The sequence below is a fragment of the Patagioenas fasciata genome, chromosome Z (genome assembly GCF_037038585.1).
Source record: "Patagioenas fasciata isolate bPatFas1 chromosome Z, bPatFas1.hap1, whole genome shotgun sequence".
Taxonomy (NCBI): Eukaryota; Metazoa; Chordata; class Aves; order Columbiformes; family Columbidae; genus Patagioenas; species Patagioenas fasciata.
The window spans coordinates 76,482,444-76,499,880 of NC_092560.1; the positions used below are offsets into that span (position 1 = coordinate 76,482,444).

A 17,437-nucleotide genomic window follows, 5' to 3' on the forward strand; every position below is an offset into this window, starting at 1 on the left:
TGTTCACTGCAAGATCTTGACGAGTAATTGTTATATGCGACTTCTGAATAAATATGACAATTATTTTAGACTTGTACACTCTGTAAAAACCCTTAAGGAACCATTGGCAGTAAATATGTAACAAGATGAAGTCACAATAAAAGGAAATTTAGCTGGTTAAGATGAAGTCACATTACAAGGAAACTTACCTGGTTATAAATAAAAGGAAAACACTATGCCAGTTAATTGCAAAAAATCCCATCCTGGTTCTACAGGTCATACCACACTTACTTTAAAGCTGTATCTGATGATATTCTGGGGAGCCTGGGGATTATTAGCTGTCAGGACACGTGTAATTTCCTCTTTCAGTTCCTTTGGAATGGAAACAAAATAGTATCATAATAAAACTCCACTGTTAATATGGTGTTCAGCATACAAAAATTCATGCTTAGTTCTATTCAGTTTGCTCCAGATACTTTGTGTGCCGCTGATGCCTCCACAACAACAACCCTTGGAGCCAAGCTAGCTCAGGGTGGAACAGTCATCTCACTTCCGACCACAGTATTTCAATGGGCTTTCTTGAACTCTTTGGCTAATATGCTAATTCTTATCTAAGCTATGGTAGCACTTGAAAAATACCAGCTGCATTCTATGGGACAAGAAAGACAATCTGTGTCTTGAAGCATATACTGTCCAAAACATGAGTACGCAATAAGCCCAGTAGCAGTGCTTGCAGGATTGTCCACTGAGAACAAAAACCAGCAGGGGTGTTAACTGTTTTCACTACCTGAGTGAGGGGAAGTATGTACAGCCTCCCTTTGAGAGCTACTTGGAGGACAGGGAGTAATGGTGAAGCTTTATGTGGCAGTGAGAAGAGAGACAACTGCAGCTGGAAGAGCGACCAACTACAGTCCTACTGAACCCAAGCTGAGAAGAAATGGCCATAAAACTGCAGGACACCTCCCTGTCCTGCGTATCACACACAGGCACCTGAGAAGCTCAGGGTTGACTCTGGGGTCCTCTCTAGCACCATTCAACCCCATGCAGTTACACTGCCTTAAGCTCAGAACTGTGTTTCAAAGCACATTTTCCCCATTTTCCTGCTGGAAGCCATTTCAGTTTATACTGTAGATACTGTACATTAGTAAGTACTGGAGTCTTACTCCAGAATCAGAACAGGCAAGAGGTAGGCTTCAGGTTATGGAGTTTTTACACATTCCATGACAACTACAGGCACTGTTTTACTCACAGCTTCAGTCAGCTCCAGTTGATCTGGGGGCTTGACTAAAATATTTCCTGCTTCATCTACAACTTCTACCGCTTCAGTGGAGACATCTTCATCCTAGTACAGGAATGGCAAGTCCATTAGTGAACCCAGACTGTGATTGTTTTGCTCCCTCCCACAGCAGTACTTCTCCAGGCATAGAGCAAGGAGGAGAAAACAGCTTTTCCCCATCCATCTGTGCTTTAAGCAGAACAGATAACCTCAAATGGTAGGCCCAAATCTGAAGACTTTTGAATGGTTACACTTGCCAGCAAGAGTTCAGTGGGCTGGAGGAGCTGCTGTCTGAAGATAATTCCTGGCCTTTAACAAAACTGGAGTAACTCTGATAACAAAACTCAAGTAACTCCACTTCAATTTCCATTTAAAAGTTGGCACTTCTGAATCTTTTGACCACTTAACACCCAAATGAGCCACACTTTAGGATTACTCAAAGGGCACAAGTCAAGGACTTGTAATTACTTCTGAAGTGTTATTCTATAAGCTACACTTGGAAATTAGTTCAAAGCTGCAGGGAAACAGCTCCTGGAGGCATGTTAACTATTTTCTTCCAAAGGCCAGCAGACTGCATTCTCCCAACACAGAGAGCTGCCCTCCTTGGGTTGGGTTTGGGTTTATGTCACGATATGATATCGTTAACAGGAAAAGGAATCCCTGTAGGGATGAATTTCAGTTAATAGTTATCACAGACAAACTGCCAGAACACAAAGTTGCTGATTAAAGCATTTAACTGCTTTGGGCAAAATTTCTCCCTCAGTTTGAAATGCGTAATGGGTTGATTTAAAATACATCAGTCATTCTTTTAAATACAGTTATCTCAGGTCATCTAAACTTTACAGCCCTATGGAGCTGCCGATGAGTCCAGGGTGTAAGTGAAGGCTGGTTGCAGGTAGAGAGACTGGACCCAGCAAGGCTTTGCTATCTGCAGAGCGCCACAAAGGTAAAGAGCACAATGCTGTGTAAAAATGTGCAGTGGCTGAGAGTAACAGAGAATTCTGCATATGCCAGGTACACAGAGAAAGTCACAGGCTGCAGTCTTTTTTTCTTTCCTCAAGGGAGCTGAAATGAGGCAAGTTGTAAGGACAGTCAGGTGCTCTGATACACAAGAGACTGGGACGGCAGAACAGTTGTTTGTGGTTTAACACTCCTGCTTGTAGGACATTTATCATACAGAGTGTGACACCAGTTAGTTCAGTGCTGTTTTCCTTAGTGAAGCAGATTAAAAGTGTTGCGGGTTTCACATTTTTATTTATGCTTTTCATTTAAAGGTAAATAACTTCCCATTTTTTAAGGGTCAAAAGAGGATCATTTAACAAGACTGTGATTTGTCCTAAGAAAGTGAAAAACTGTTTATCACCATGCCCATTTACAGGCAGGTAAATGATCCTTTTTCTATCCATGCCAACGGAGCTAAACAAGAAGAAGGTGAATTAAATAAGGATGTTGTGAACACTTATTTGCCCAACAGTAAAAACATTATCACGAGGCTAACAGTCAAAAAGTTAATACTATTTTCTCTAATGTTCATACTTCTATGTTAATTAAGTGAATATGGGCTACCTTTCGAATTTTCTAAACCACACAGGCAGTTTTCTCACAGTCAATGTCAACCTATATTTTGGAATTTACATCCCAAATGTTTTGTTTTCAACTCTTCATTTTGCAGTTTACCTAAATCGGGCTTTTGTTCTAGCTGCCATTTTTATTCTGACTTGTGAGTGTAACTCCCTTCTCAGTGGAAATCTAGAGCAACCTCTTCCTGATAAACCAACTGGAAAGTTGGCAATTCCATAAAATATGCTGTTGTTCAGACTGAATCCAGTTTGCATCTCATACATACAGAAGAGAAAAACATTTTTTAAGATTCACGGATATGTGGATCTTACCCGTCTTTTATACGCAGGTTTAGCAGGTTTTGGTGGTGCTGGCTTTCCTCCTGAAGGTCCACTTTGGCCCTGAAGCAAGAACATATCCAATGTAAACCTTCAAAGCACCTTGTTTCCTAATTTAACTAAACCAGAATAAAAGTTCATTGTACGTACTAATGTTTGCTGCAATGGTATGTTTCAAATGCCAAATATACCCGTATTTTGTCTATAAATAATGTGCATGAAAGTCCGTCACTTTCATAATGGTGGTTGAGTTCTCCATTCCTGGTGGTGTTTGAAAGATGTGTTGATGTGATGCTTAGGACCATGGTTCAGTGGTGCACTTGGCAGTGTTAGGTTAAGGGCTGGACTCAATAATCTTAAGGGTCTTTTCCAACCTAAACGATTCTTTGATTCTGTAATTCTAATTGAAGGTGGTAGTTTATCAGCGTGAAGAAACACTATGCCCTGTCTTTGTTACTACCTATCTGAGATTCATACCTACAAAGCCACAAGTGCTAAAAAACCACAAAAACCACTGATGAACAGCTGGGAAGTTTAACCATTGCCAGCTTTCCCAAGCACATTACAGTGCACAATTTTTTCATGACAAGCTTTAAGGAAAACAGTGAAATAGTTGTTTACAGGGAGCCTTATAGGGTATTTCTAAGGGAGATTACCCAGAGGTTAAGGCATAACAGACAGGCACCAGTGACAAAGCTTTATGGAAATTTTACCGAAAGTGGAAAGGAAATGAAGAGGATCCTTTTGAGAAGATGCTGAGGGACAGAGGAGACCAAGAACCCAAAAGACACAGTGAGACCTGATAAAGCAAACAAAGGAAATGTTAGAAACTTTGGAAAGCGCAGTTTTAGGGTGTACCCCAGAAAACACTGAATGGGATGAACGACAAAAGCAGAGGAGTTACTTGGGAAAAGTGTTTGACTTTGTGACAGGAAAGAAGGAGATACTAGAGGAGAAGAGAGAAGGAAAACAAAAGGGTGGTGGAAAAAACTCCCATGAGTTTATTGATTATCTTTAGAAGAACATTGGAGCTCACCTTCCAGCTCAGATCAAAGGTCCACCGAGCTAAGTATCTCTCTCCAACACTAATCACAAGCAAATATCTGTGGAGCTTTCTCTGAGGTGCCCTCTCAGCTTCCCACAGGCACTTGAATTACGAATGCTATCCTTTTTATTTCGTATCAGTGGATCTTTTTCCCCACAAAGTTACGCAGTTGTTTTGGAATCCATGAGCATTTTTAGCATGCACAACTTCCGCTGCAAGGACTCCCACGGTACAACTACATGCTAATGCCAAGTACCACTGCTTGCTTTTTAAGTCTGCCACTTACAACTTTCATCTCGTTTTCCTAGTTAGTCTACCGAAAAACCCGGCTTTATGAAATTATCTGTTGTTTATCCCCCTTTCCCTATCTCTTATGAACACATTAAGGAACACAAGTCTCTACAGAGATTTCCAGACTCATTATTCCCCTTCATTATAAAAAATAAATATTCACTTCTACGATCTGCTTCCTATGAATCAAACAATTCAGCAGGCATAACGATGTGGATCCAGTATCCCTGATTCTGGTTTCTAAAGCTCTGCTACTTGTTAAAACTTTACAATAAAAATTCAGAAAAGAAATCTTTTGAGAGGAGAACAAACTGTATCAGAGATGTGATGCTGCAGCTTTCAGTGTTGTTTCCCTTTGTACAAGCAAAGCTATGTAAAATTGCTGCTACTAACAAGGCGTCTGGGATTATTATTATTCCAGAAGATACATATTAAAAGTGATGAAAAATGAGCAGATCAACGCATTTCCACGCTTAGAAAATGTGCCTCACTTTGAAACACAAATAGTTATGACTCAGGTGGGAAAAATAAAGAGTTATGACATTTCCTTTATAATCCCACAATGAGCTGGTAGCAGAGCAGAGAGCCCAGGAGCCCCAGTGTCACAACCCCTGCTCAGATCACTGGATTACACAGCTGGCCTGTCTCCCCGCTGTGATGGCTTGGCAACGGGCAACAGGGTCCCACAAGGACCATGCTACATGTGAATTAGATGTGATTTAAGCAATGAAATTTAAAGCACATTTTCAGAGCAGAATTTTATTCAGATCCAAATCAAAATCAAACTCTTAAACATGAAACTAAGCATACTTACTACTATGCTTTGTAAACGAGTCTATAAAAGCATTTATACAGCAGCAAAAGCATTTACAAGACAATCTGAGGGTAATTGGTTTTGGCAGTTGCACACATTTCAATTAACATAACCTGAAGAGCCACCTGTGAATAAATATCTGCAACTGTATTAAAATCCAAAAGTGACACTGAAGAACAGCTACAGTTGGAGTAGCACAAACCCTGCCCTGTTCCCCACACCATAAATGGTTTGCAGGTACTATTACAAGAAGCAAGGTGGGGAGCAAACATGGGTCAGTCAAGAATATTAAACCTTTTAAATCGCCTCTTAATTCAGCTAATAGAACAGAGACTACTGCTGCATCAATTGCTGAATAGTCAGTCCTGACATTTCTTTTATTGGTGTGTCTGTGTTTTGTCTTTTTGCTGTTTCTTCTGCAAGCTCCTGCTCACTGTAAATCTTTCTTCACACCTTTCCTCAAAAATTCTCTCTCCCACACTATCTGTAAAGAATCCTCAATAGCATCCAGGTAGCGGGTGTCCTGCTAACACAGCTAAGAATGATGGCCATTGCTTCCTCATTCTTTTTACTGTATAAAAGTGTTATCCATAAAATATTATATTATTTAAGATGTAACCACTTTGCTCTGACAGCTATTTCTTTGTTCCATATAACACAGTGTTTGTACAACAGGGATGAGGTCACAAATGCTCCCACAATACAAACAGAAAATGAACTGTAACTATGAATCAACATAATCATCATATATTTGCTAGCAAGATGCTCATGACAACTGGCCTTCATACACATCTCTAAAACTCAAGCACTTTTTTGCTGTAACATAACTAGCTACAGAAAAAAAGAAAAGTTACCAGACTATTATTAGCATCTCAAAGAGAAGCATTCAGAAGTTCAAAAACGCAAGAACTAAGGTTGCTGGGGCAACCTTCAATTCATCCCATTTGGCATAGGCTTTAAGATACACAGCTTAATTCCATTATGACTTTGTTTTTTGTAGGTTCCTGCCTCACTTAAGCTCTCCCAGGCCTACAAGCACGGACAGAGTTCTGACAGTAAGTTACTCCTAGTGTTTTGGTTTATGTTGTTCAGCATCTACGGTATTTTTTTTTTAGTGTATAGCCTGAGACACCCAGTAAAGAACATTTCAATCTAAACAGCAGCATTTTTTCCAATTCCTGATAAAGCGAAGATGGTCTTGCTATAGAAAGACTCAACATTCTTCCTCAGTCTTCCAAATAAATGGTGCTACTACCTCTGCCTTTAATAATAATAATAATTAACAAGGAGTGTGAATAATTAAGAAGAATTTATGTTAGGAAAAAAAGACACATTGTTGCTATGGAACTAAGGAATGGGTAGGAGGCATTAAAAAGTTATGAGGAGTTTCTAACCTCCAGGTCACCATTATAACTTTGATCACCCTGGGGGGTGCTTCACTGCTACAGCAAAAAATAGCAGGGCGAGGACTTACGCATGCTAAACATGTTTTACTGTGGTGACCATCTTACATTGAATAAATAAATAAACAGGTTATTGTAGTTGCCACAGTGAAAAGACACTAGAAGCCTGTAGTAATCATAATAAATTAAAGATATAGAAAACCCAAGTGAATGTCCTTTTCTGGACCTTTCTTCTAGGATGTGTTTACAATAACAGTACCTATAAATTCCTCCCTGGGCCAGACATCAGGTATGCTACAAGATAAATTGACTATTGACTGCTGCAAAGATACAGCAATCCAACAGGATGATACACATGAAGAGAGGAAACAGCTGAAAAGTGAGTCTTTAAATGGCATTTAATTTTCCTTTTGCTTGCTACAGCTCCCTCTAATGCAGACAAGCCATCAGGAGATACAAGCAGCTGCAGAATCAAGTCCTTTGGCAGAAAGTTTTCCTGTTGCTGACCTATCCAACAAGCATTTCTAATTGTATTTTCAGGTAGGATGTTTGGGTTGTCTCCAAATGAAATTCCTCCAAGTACTTTTTTGGTTATAAAACAGGAAATTTAAAATAAGTAGAAACTACCATCTACTTTCCAAAGGGCATGGCTGTAAATGAAAAAGGCACTACCAGGCTGGCATTTAAGAAGAGCTATCCTATTTTTGCATCTTGGAAAGATGTAATGGAAGAGCAAGCATCAAAGAGATGCAAAGTGTAGTGGGAGTTTTGCCCTCAACACGTTAGTAATGTGTTTTCAGCTTGGCCTGACATGAGGAAAATAAAGAATCATTCTCAACCATCAGTTCAAGTCTTGTCCTTTTTGCTTACTCTACCCACAGTCTTTACAGCTCGCTCTTTTTGTTGGCGATGTGAGAGCCACTAATTGCTGACCTGAGACTCATTAACTGAATTTATACAAAATAGACAGGACTATCAGTACCTGCTCTCTTCACTGAACAGCAAAAGCACTGAAGCTTTTTCCATGTCCTGGAACAATCACGTCTGGTTCTCTTTTAACAGCTATTTTCTATAGCCATACTGCTCAACTATTTCATCCTTCACCGCAGAAAACCTCTGACTTGTCAGTGGCGATATTGATGGTAAATAAATCATCTTGGTGTCCTAGGAAGCAGAGATGTTCTCTCAAGAGCAAGTGTTCATTTAAGAACTGGGTTAAATCTGAATTTGTGACCACAGAAATCCTTCCGGATAAAATGTGTCCATCCCTTAGGTTCAAATCCAAGGCTTGCCTTGATTAATCAAGTAGGAGATGCAATTATGCTACCACATGTGCTGCGCTGCCATCTAGTACGTGGTTCCTCACTATAGCCTTTGCTGGGTGCTACATCTTCCTCTACTGTCAGATCAAACTAGCTCACTGCAAGGTGAGGAGACAGACAGACCGCTACTCAATAACTCCTTGAGTATTGTGAAATTTCTCGTCGTGCTTAAATCACAAGGTGGGCTGAGAAGATGTGGATTTGCAGATCTGGATTTGCAGATCCAGCCTAAAATACCACAAAACTCAGAGGCAGGGATGATGCAGTTTGATTATTGTGCAAAGCTGAACTGTCATTTCATATTAAGCAAATTTTCCAAGGGCTGAAAATCAATTACATATTAATGAAACACTCATCAGGGCAATGACAAACCCAGACTATATATTTTTAAGATAATTAAAGAGTTATTCCTGCAGCCTTTCTGCTCCCCACGATAGCTGTCACCACAAGACTACAAGGCTGAGCAATCGCAGAACACTCCTGCTAAGTTTACTTCATCTTCCTGAGCAGAGACATTATCATTCCCAATTCCCCTGGAGCACAGCACAGAGGTTAGACATGTAATCTGAAAAAAAGGACAACACAGCTGCTTGTAGGATTCTAAGGGGAAAAGGGAGACTCACTATAAGACCTAAGCTTGACATTTCTGTAAAACTGTTTCATAATTCCATGCTAGATTTTTATTCTTTTAATTTTAATATTAGCAGTCTCCATGGTAAACCACCACTCTGCAGAAGCAGCAGAGAAGCACAGCATGGAAACAAAGCCAAAGGAAGCAAAGTGACTGTTAGACTGCCCTACAGCAAACATCCATTTACACACACGAGGGATACTAATTTAAGAGCTTTTTGCCAATATATTTTATAACCTCTTTTCTGAGAGATACTAAACAGTGTTTATTTTCTGTTCCATGAATGGCTTAATCCATGTTTAAGAGTCAGTAAGCACCTTAAAAGTGTTTACTGGCACAAAAAAATTAAAAGGTGTCTGACTGTTGACTGTGTTTTAGGAGGGAGTCTGTTTCTGTTTGACAACTTGCTTACCAGCAAGGAAGCTGCCTACATGCCAGTGGGTGCAACACCACAAGTCAAGCGTAACGAGAAATTCCTCACTGTCCAAATTCAGGTGCTTTCTTAACACTGCGTAAGTGACCTGTTGCTGACAGTGGGGTTGACCCGAAGTGGTAAGACCAGCCAGTCTGGTTTTGCACGCTGTAAACTCAAATGAGTGTATGTAATGTCAGTTAATAAACCACAACCAAATCTTGCTTCTCCTTGGGGTGGGTTCAGCCACACGGGTACACAGCAGCACAGGGTCCTCTCCACTGCTCACACACGGTCTTTCCTTCAGCGACAAAGCAAAGGCATGCCAATCTGGAACAAACAGCTCCTACAGCATACCCGATAACCATGTTTAAAATAACAATCTCAAAATTGTTGGCCAGTTGCTCCTATCACCCATGATCATGCATTAGACTGACACCAGGCTAATGGGGTGCTGTTGTGTGCCCTATCCACAACTTTCTGCATGTCACACAGGTCAGTGCTCTTAAAGAATATCCTGCTATAGAGTGCCCTGCCTGTCACACTCAAGACCCCCTTTTCAGTGGGGCTGAGAATCTAATTGTTCTGTTCCCTTCAGTCTGACGCAGGGATGTTGGCTTATGCCTTTCCATAATTCTACATCTTCCGAAAATGCTATGCAGCTCCACTGTGCCTAACATATTTCAGACCTGAAATGAAGGATGTAATTGAAGTACAGAGCATATGTAAGTATTATTATTTACAAAGCTGTGCTGGGAATGCAAAGATCCATACTCGTACAAGAGCCTAAAAAGGCTTCTAATTAAGGCTCAGATCAAGTCAAATGATTCATCTGGAAGGCCACGGCATTCACCTCTGATGGCCAACCGGCTTTTGACATATTTTCACTCAGGGATATGGGAGATTTCTTTCAAGGTAAAAGAAAAAAGACATCAGGTGGCTGGAGATTGAAGTAGAGGCTGAAGTCATCCAGATGAAGAAAAAAAGACTGAAACAAAGCAAGAAACTTATGTCAGGAGAGAAGGCAGATACAAGACAGGGACAAAAGAAGGGCAGGCGACCACAACCTGTAGGGGAAAAGAAGAAATAAAGAAGAATTGATCACAAAGCACTTGAAGAACACATGGCCATGAAAGCAGAGGACGGGCTGGAAGTGACACGCAACAAAAGAGAAGGACCTACTTCAGGTAACTATCTTGGCTTTGAGAACAATCTCAGGAAGAAAATTTTCACAGTGAAAATGGCCACCAACGCAAAACCTAGGAGGCAGAGCAGAACAGAACAATGCATAGGGAAGAGAGGAAAGAAAGGCACAGGGACAGGTGAAAAGAGCATATTGCTAGAGGAGAATTTGCAGTGAAAGGGACAAGGATGGAAAATCTACAGAAATGATGCATAGCAGAAAAAAACAGCCTCATCAGCAAGAAGCAGGCTTGTTTCCTGCCCCTCTGCAAACACTGGCAGAGAGGAGGGATGTGTGAGGGAGACGTGCAGGAGCTCACCTTCTCATTTTCAAAGGTGGCGTTCTTGTCAAGAACTGGGATCTAAACCTTGACTCACCAGTTTATTTTACAGTGGCCATCGGGGCTCAGTAAATACCAAACACCAGGCCCTGATTGGGCAGTGAGTAGTGCAAAGGCACAATCGTCCACTCTCAGCCACCCACTGAGATGTGAGCAATATTGTCAGGAAGGGAAAATGAGGAAAAAGCCTTTGGATTCCAGAGTCAGCTAGGCAACTACACAACTCCTCAGCTGCAAGAATGTTCTGGTAGATAAAAGGACATGAAGCCGCAATCAGATTTAACAAGCTCAAAGCAAATATAGGAAAGGCAATACAGAATAAGTTAAAATTATTGTCTTTTAAGTTATTGTAATGAAAGTTACGCGAAAAGCAAAAAAAACACCGAAAACCAAGAGTTTATACAGTTTGTGATGTTTCAAGCACTTTAAAATAAAATGAATGCCTTTACAGCACACTAATTAAGTATCTTCAAATAACATGTGAATCAAAGCCTCTCTGTTTCAGAATATTTGCGATAATGGCTACTGAAAATGACTGAAAATATTTACATGGAAATTCTAAAAATAAACTAAAATTCAGAGCAAACATATCATCCTAGATCTAGTTAGCATATTTATTATTGGTAATGGGCTTTACAACTTTTGCATAAACATCTTCATTACCTAGGACTGGATGTAATTTTTTGTTCCGAATTTGCACCCTTTGCAAACTTCAGAAAGCCATTTGTAACTTGATGATTACTAGGATTTCTTAGTAGAAGGATCAGAAATGTCACAGTGATCATCTCTCTTACTCTTGTCTACTCTAAAGCCCACAAGCCCTCCTACAATGTGTGCAAAAGCACTCAGATAGCTCCCAGAGACATCATGGACCTTGGGGAAATATTTCAGTATTTCTAGATTTCAGGCTCCAACCCCTGGTTGCAGGAGCCAGGAGATCTGATCTGGCTCTGCGGAGACAGCTCATACCTTGCAGGGTTTATTAGCTCCAGCTTCAGGAGTTGAATGATGCGAGCCTGTACAGCTCTAGTGTGGATAAACCACGGTCCAGATGAATCACCTGTGGGTAACCCAGCTACTGTTTCACAGCTGTGAATTGTCATGGGTCCTTCTTTTTCTTCTTTCCACCTTCCTTCATTAGTTATGAATTTCTGCTATGTGCTCTGGACTGAGGAAGCAGGCTGCTTGTTCTTGGTCACTTCTGGCCCACCTAGGCTAACCCCATTCCCCCAGTCCCAAAGATCAAATACATTGGGATTGACCTAAACCTGTTTTGAAAAAGGTTTTATCAAGACAGGTCAGCTTCTGCTTTTAAATCAAACATTTTGATACTCCAGCAGTAGATGAGATCCCAGAATGACCTGACTGAGCCCTTTATCCTGTGAGGGGCTGTACCCAGATGTGTCCACGCAGAGCCCACAGGTCTCACAGATATACAGCCACCCACACTGCGGCTCCCAGATCAGGGTTAGGGCCATGCAGGTAGTGAGTGACCTCACTTCATTGTCTGAACTGAGAGAAGACCAGAAAGTGAAACAAGAATGAAGTTATAAAAGTTACACCTAGATATAATTGAAATAATTTCAAAAAGCTTTTTAAAAACAGGGATTTCAACCTGTCTGCTCCAGTGTTCCTGAAAGATTCTCTGGCAGACTGGGGACACTTCATGTGCGTTAAAATCTCCCCTGGAAGGTAAGTATCATATGCTGTAAGGGATGAAATGGCATGATGTGATATCTGAGAACCTTTATAGTCCCACAGAGCTGCAAAAAAACACAGTAAAACAGTGTGAGGGTGCTGCAGCTTCAGGACACACCCACTTGCCAGAACAGGGTGGCAATGCACAGAGGTGCCACGGAACACAGAGTGTCACTGGGTGGGTGATGACACACTCTAGCGCGGGGACAGCATGATGGAACGTGATGACGCCACGCAGAAAGCAGTGCCAAGGGGGCTTGTGCTGCATCCCACTGTCGCACCCAGCCCGGCGGGGTTATAGCTCTGTGAGTCACCCTGGAGGCAAATGAGCTGGGCTATGCATGTGATGCCATATGCGGTGGCGCTGGGGATGTCACCTTGGCCCCCTGCACACCAGTGACACCGTGGCACCCACTCTGAGCAGGATCTGAGGGCGGCGGAGCCAGAACCGGGACACGGCGGAGCCAGAAAGGGGACACAGTGAGGCGTCTCCTCGTGTCAGCTGCCGCCTCCCGCGGCACGAGGCACTGCGGCGACACCTTCGGGGGTGACGTCACTGCGCCGGGGGTGACGTCACCGTGGCGATGTCAGACAGGAGCGCGGAGCTGCCTTGCTGCGACGCCCGCCCGGGACAGGCCCTTACCTGCCGCTGCTTGTCGCCCGCTTTGGCCGGCATGGCGCTGCCGCAGCGGCTCGCCGCCACCGACCGCTTCTCGGCACAGACCCTGCCGGCCAACGGCCTCCCGGAAGTTGACAGCGGCAACCATGGCAACGCGCCGGAAGCGCCGCAAGGCCAATCCGGCCGCAGAACGCCGCCGGCCCCGGTCATTCCCACCCCCCCACACGCCACCCCCGCGAAGTGCTCCCGCTCCCCCCGAGGGAGGGAATGGTACGTCCCAGGGGCGGCGGGGCGGGGACGCGGGGAACGGAGCATCCGGGCCCCGGGATTATTGACAGAGGCCCCGCCCCGCTTCATGACTATGCAAACAAGGGGCGGGGCGGCGGCGGCCGGACCGGAAGCGGCGCGGCTGAGTCACCCCGGCGGCAGCGGCGGCGGTGATGAGGCAGCAGCCGCGGTGGGCGGCGGTGTCGTCGTCCTTCGGTGCCTGACGAGCCTCCCCGTGCCCGCCCTTCTCCCCTCCCGTTCCGCCTCGCCTCGCCTTGCCTCGCCTGCCGCGCCCCAGCCCCGCCGCCACCATGATGGAGGAGATAGACCGGTTCCAGGTGCCCGCCGTGCGCGCCGAGATGCAGCCGCTGGTGAGGGGCGGGCGGGCGGGGCCGCGCTGTCCCCGGGAGCCGCCGCCTCACCGGGGCTGAAGGAAGGATGGGAGGGGAGGGGGCGGGTGTCGGTGCTGCGGGGGCGGCGGCGCTGAGGGCAGCCCGCGCGCCGCGACCGTTATGTAACGGCCGTTCCCTCCGCGCCGCCGCCATCCCCGCCGCGCCCGGCGGCGGCTGCTGTGTCATCTCGGGACGGCCCCGGTCACGACTGCCCGTCCTCCCCGCCCCCCTCCCCCGTCCACCTCGATCTGCCCCGGCATCTGCTCGGGCGCCGCCGGTAGCAACGGCAGAAGCCGCCGGTGGGGAGGGCGCGGACGGGCGGCAGCGGATCCGCTCCTGCCTCGCTGGGAACGGCGCTTGTGCAAAAGGCGGCGGCCCGAAGCATCCCGGGTGTTTCCGCCGCCTCGGCCGGTGGGCTCCAGCGCCGGGCACGGGAGAGCCCCGGAGACGGGTGGGGAGCGGCGGTGGGAGCGGGGAGCCCGGCCGGAGAAGGACGGGCAGCTGGAGGCGCTGAGGGCTGGTGGGGTTTTAGTTGACTTTTTCAAAATAACGTGAGATCGGGGGAAAGAATGAAGAGCTGTTTGTGCGCAGCCCGGTCCGGTGCTCCCCAGGGGCGGGGGTGTGAGATGTGTGTGTCTGGTGTGAAGCTGCGAGACGTTTCTGTGGTTGGTTTTATAGCCAGTGCTGTCAGAGCAAAGCTGCTGTTAGATGCTTATTGTGTGAAAAGTCCAGGTGTTTTGCAAAGAAACATCTCTGTCAAATTAGTTTTGCTCACATAAAATTCTTCATATAAAAACCAGCAATCTGTGAGGTTTTCATTTACTGATCTCCCCCCTTCCCCATGTCAGGGCATGTGTTTTTTGTATCAAGATTTTTTTTCACTTCATAGACACAATTACACTCAATTAACAAGCTCTGAAGAGGTTGACAATGATTACACTACTACACGGGACCCTGGGGAATCTGTGCAGAACAGAAAGTCTGCAGGTTTGTGGGACTTTGCAGATGTGTAAATCTGCAGGTAGAGCAGTCCCGGGCTTTTGGTAACTTATGAAATGACACTTATGAAGAAAGGCCAGCTGGCCAGCAGCCATGGGAGGTGCTAGACCATCACCAAGTAGTCCAAGACTTGTTAGGAGCATGTAACTGCTTTGCTTTGATGCTACAGGCTTGCTTGTGTGGTGTCGAGCCCCAGCTGCATACTGCAGAAGACTTGGTCCATTTCTGTTGTCCATGTGGGAGAGGTTCCCTTGTGTGTTCCTCTCCTGTTGTCCTCACTCTCCCCTTGAAGCTGTGTTATATGCAACCTGGGACCTGTTGAAGTACAGTTTACCTTGGGATTAAAGTGAAAGCTGGATAATGGGCTGACTCACTCAAGATGTTGATTCCCTTTGGCAACTGCACTAAGTAAATTCCATCTCAGCATCTGATGGTGTGAGATGGGGATATGAAATGTTTGGAGAGGTGGAAAGAACTTTAATGGAATACTTGCACAAATCCTTTTTTCAGCAGGTGAGGACAGGTTATTGGCAGGTTCATGTTAGCACTGAAGATACTACTGAGATTTCCAGTATATCAGACTGTACGTTATCTAGAGTTTATGTCAATCCCTGGGTTCTTGCTGTAGCCAGTGTTTGTAAAAAGCTGGAGAACAAAATAGTTGTCTTGTGAACAGAAGGATTCTCTGTGAATGCCTGCATAGACTCACGTTACCCCTCAGTGACAAGAAAAACACTTTCCTTATGGTGGAAGTGTTGACATATTATGAAAATATTTTTAGCTTTTTTGTTGTTGTTTGGCTTTTTTAGCCTCTAGCTTTTGTGGTGGGGCAGAAAACTGTCCATACAAGCTGATGTGGACTTGTTGTATACGTTACTTGTGTTTGTTTTTATCAAGCAGAGGCAGCAGATGTGGCAAGGCTGGCCTCCTTTATTAATGTTGTTGAGAGCAGTGGGCATAGTAGTGAGATTAGCAAATTTGGAAAAGCTGTTGGCAGACAGAAAATACTCCTAAGTACTTTTTAGAAACCCCATGATTATAGTGGAGGAATGTAATTGGCACATGCATGCTTGCATGGACATGGAGTGAGCAGAACCCAGAGGCTGTCCAGTCCAACCCTCCTGTCTCAGGACAGTAAATTTTGCAGCAGTGATAATAAGCTTAGGAAGCAGGTTTCCTTCCCTTCAGCAGCAGCTAAGAATTCGGGTATTTTCACAAATGGCTTTAACAGTTGCATTAAAATAATACTTGGAACCTGTGCTTCAGGGTTTCAGATGTTTTTTAACTAATGGAGCTCATAATGAAACCTCTTGTATGTGAGGGGTTGTTGCTGTGACTGGATGTGTAGGACTCTTCCTTGTGCCTGGCAATGCTGGCATCAGGCTCAGAAGCGGGACAGAACAAGACTGGTACAGCATTTCCAGTGGTTTCCTCTGCTTTGTAGCTCCTGATCTGTACTGTGTAAGTAGGGCCTGGGAGCTTGCAAGAACCCTTGCAGTTCAGAAGCCAGCAGGGGTTTATCATACTAATTTGTTTGGGTGACACAGTTCTGCCTAATACTGCTGCTTTGTTCTGTTGCAGTTACCATTTGTCCCTTCTCCCTCCTTCTCATCCTATACTTGAAATTACAGAATAACCTTAGCACCTCAGGACTTCCAATTTTGTCCTCCCAGTGTAAAAGCTTTCAGTTCTATGTGGTCTCAGGGGGAGATGGGACTGACAGTCTTTTCCACATCCAAAGGCCTGAGGTAGAGGTTTGTTTTCCAGGTGGGACCTAACAGCCATTGTGAACTGCCACTGAAGCTGTAAACAAAAAAAATGTTTTGAAACATGATCCCCTGCTGAAAGCAAATAGAGAAGGGAAGGTCCCTTGCATGATGTGAAGTGCATGCACTATAAGAGATGCTTTTTCATCTGTTCTGGCTGGAGGGTGTCATAGGAGAGCACTGTTCCCTCTTGAGTCTGGCCAGTACCTGGCAGTGTGAGCAGGGTCCTGAAGTGAGGTTTATGAAGTTAGCCTGTGTTCAAATATCCTTAAAACCTTTGTCTTGTTGACCAGCATGCATGCTTCTGAATGTCTTGTTCATCCGCATAGATAAAGTGTCATCTTAGCTTTTGAGGTCTTCATGCTGAACTCCAGGATAACTGCTGGTGATCTGCCTAGAAACCATCTGACACACAGGCCTGCTGATCTGTTAATGTTCAAAATTCAGAGATAGGTACGGCTGTTAAATGCTAAAAGGAAGCTATTTTTAGAAAGTATTCTGAAGCCTTTCTGAGTCCCTTAGCCTCCAAACCTGCCACTGATACTGGCACTATTGATCACCTGTCTGCCAGGGATGATAGCACACCAATGTCTGGTGTCCACTGAGTGCACATCCTGACAATGACCTGTGTCGTATTTACTGAGCTGGGACAGAGAACCTGACATATCCATGACTCAGCTGTGTCTGGTGAAGGAACTTTCTGTCTTTGCCAGCATTGTCCAGCCAAGGGCTGTGTTGATATCTCATTGCAAGGCTAAAGGTAGCACCTAACCAGTACAGACTGGAGCTGTGTGGAGCACTTACTGCTCTGACAAAGCCTTACAGGGTTGATTGCTGCAAGTTTCACTCTGCTAATGACAAGTCAGATAGGGGTTGTGCTGCAGAGCCAAGAACATTTGGTCTGCAGGCTGCACTTAAGCCAGCTCTGCCATATGTCATCTCCTACCCTTTCCATAGAATGCAGTGATGTAAAGTTAAGAAGGTGAGTGATCATTTCCTTCTCTCTCCAGCCTGTTGGATAAGCACTGCTGAGTCAAGTAAGCTGTCTTGACTCTACTCAACCTCTACAAACATGCCATGAGAACTGCTGTATTCTAATAGA

At 44.5% G+C, this 17,437-nt stretch overlaps 2 protein-coding genes across 4 annotated transcripts in view; one reads left to right on the forward strand and one right to left on the reverse strand.

Moving 5' to 3' along the window:
• The window catches only part of DNAI1 (dynein axonemal intermediate chain 1), a 146,138-nt gene extending 133,081 nt beyond the window's left edge, over positions 1–13,057 (reverse strand). Inside the window, exons 1-4 of the mRNA XM_065861043.2 lie at positions 12,936–13,057; positions 3,148–3,216; positions 1,229–1,321; positions 271–351 (exon numbers count right to left, since the gene is read on the reverse strand). Of these exons, the coding sequence (XP_065717115.1) occupies positions 271–351; positions 1,229–1,321; positions 3,148–3,216; positions 12,936–12,968 (276 nt within the window). The 5' untranslated portion in view covers positions 12,969–13,057. The remainder of the gene's footprint in view (positions 1–270; positions 352–1,228; positions 1,322–3,147; positions 3,217–12,935) is intronic.
• Positions 13,058–13,280: 223 nt separating this feature from the next.
• Positions 13,281–17,437, forward strand: part of FAM219A (family with sequence similarity 219 member A) — a 94,514-nt gene continuing 90,357 nt past the window's right edge. The window contains exon 1 of one of the 3 annotated variants that reach the window (XM_065860237.2): positions 13,281–13,549. In XM_065860237.2, the coding sequence (XP_065716309.1) occupies positions 13,490–13,549 (60 nt within the window). In that variant the 5' untranslated portion in view covers positions 13,281–13,489. The remainder of the gene's footprint in view (positions 13,550–17,437) is intronic. The other 2 variants (XM_065860236.2, XM_065860238.2) reach the window with 2 other exon arrangements.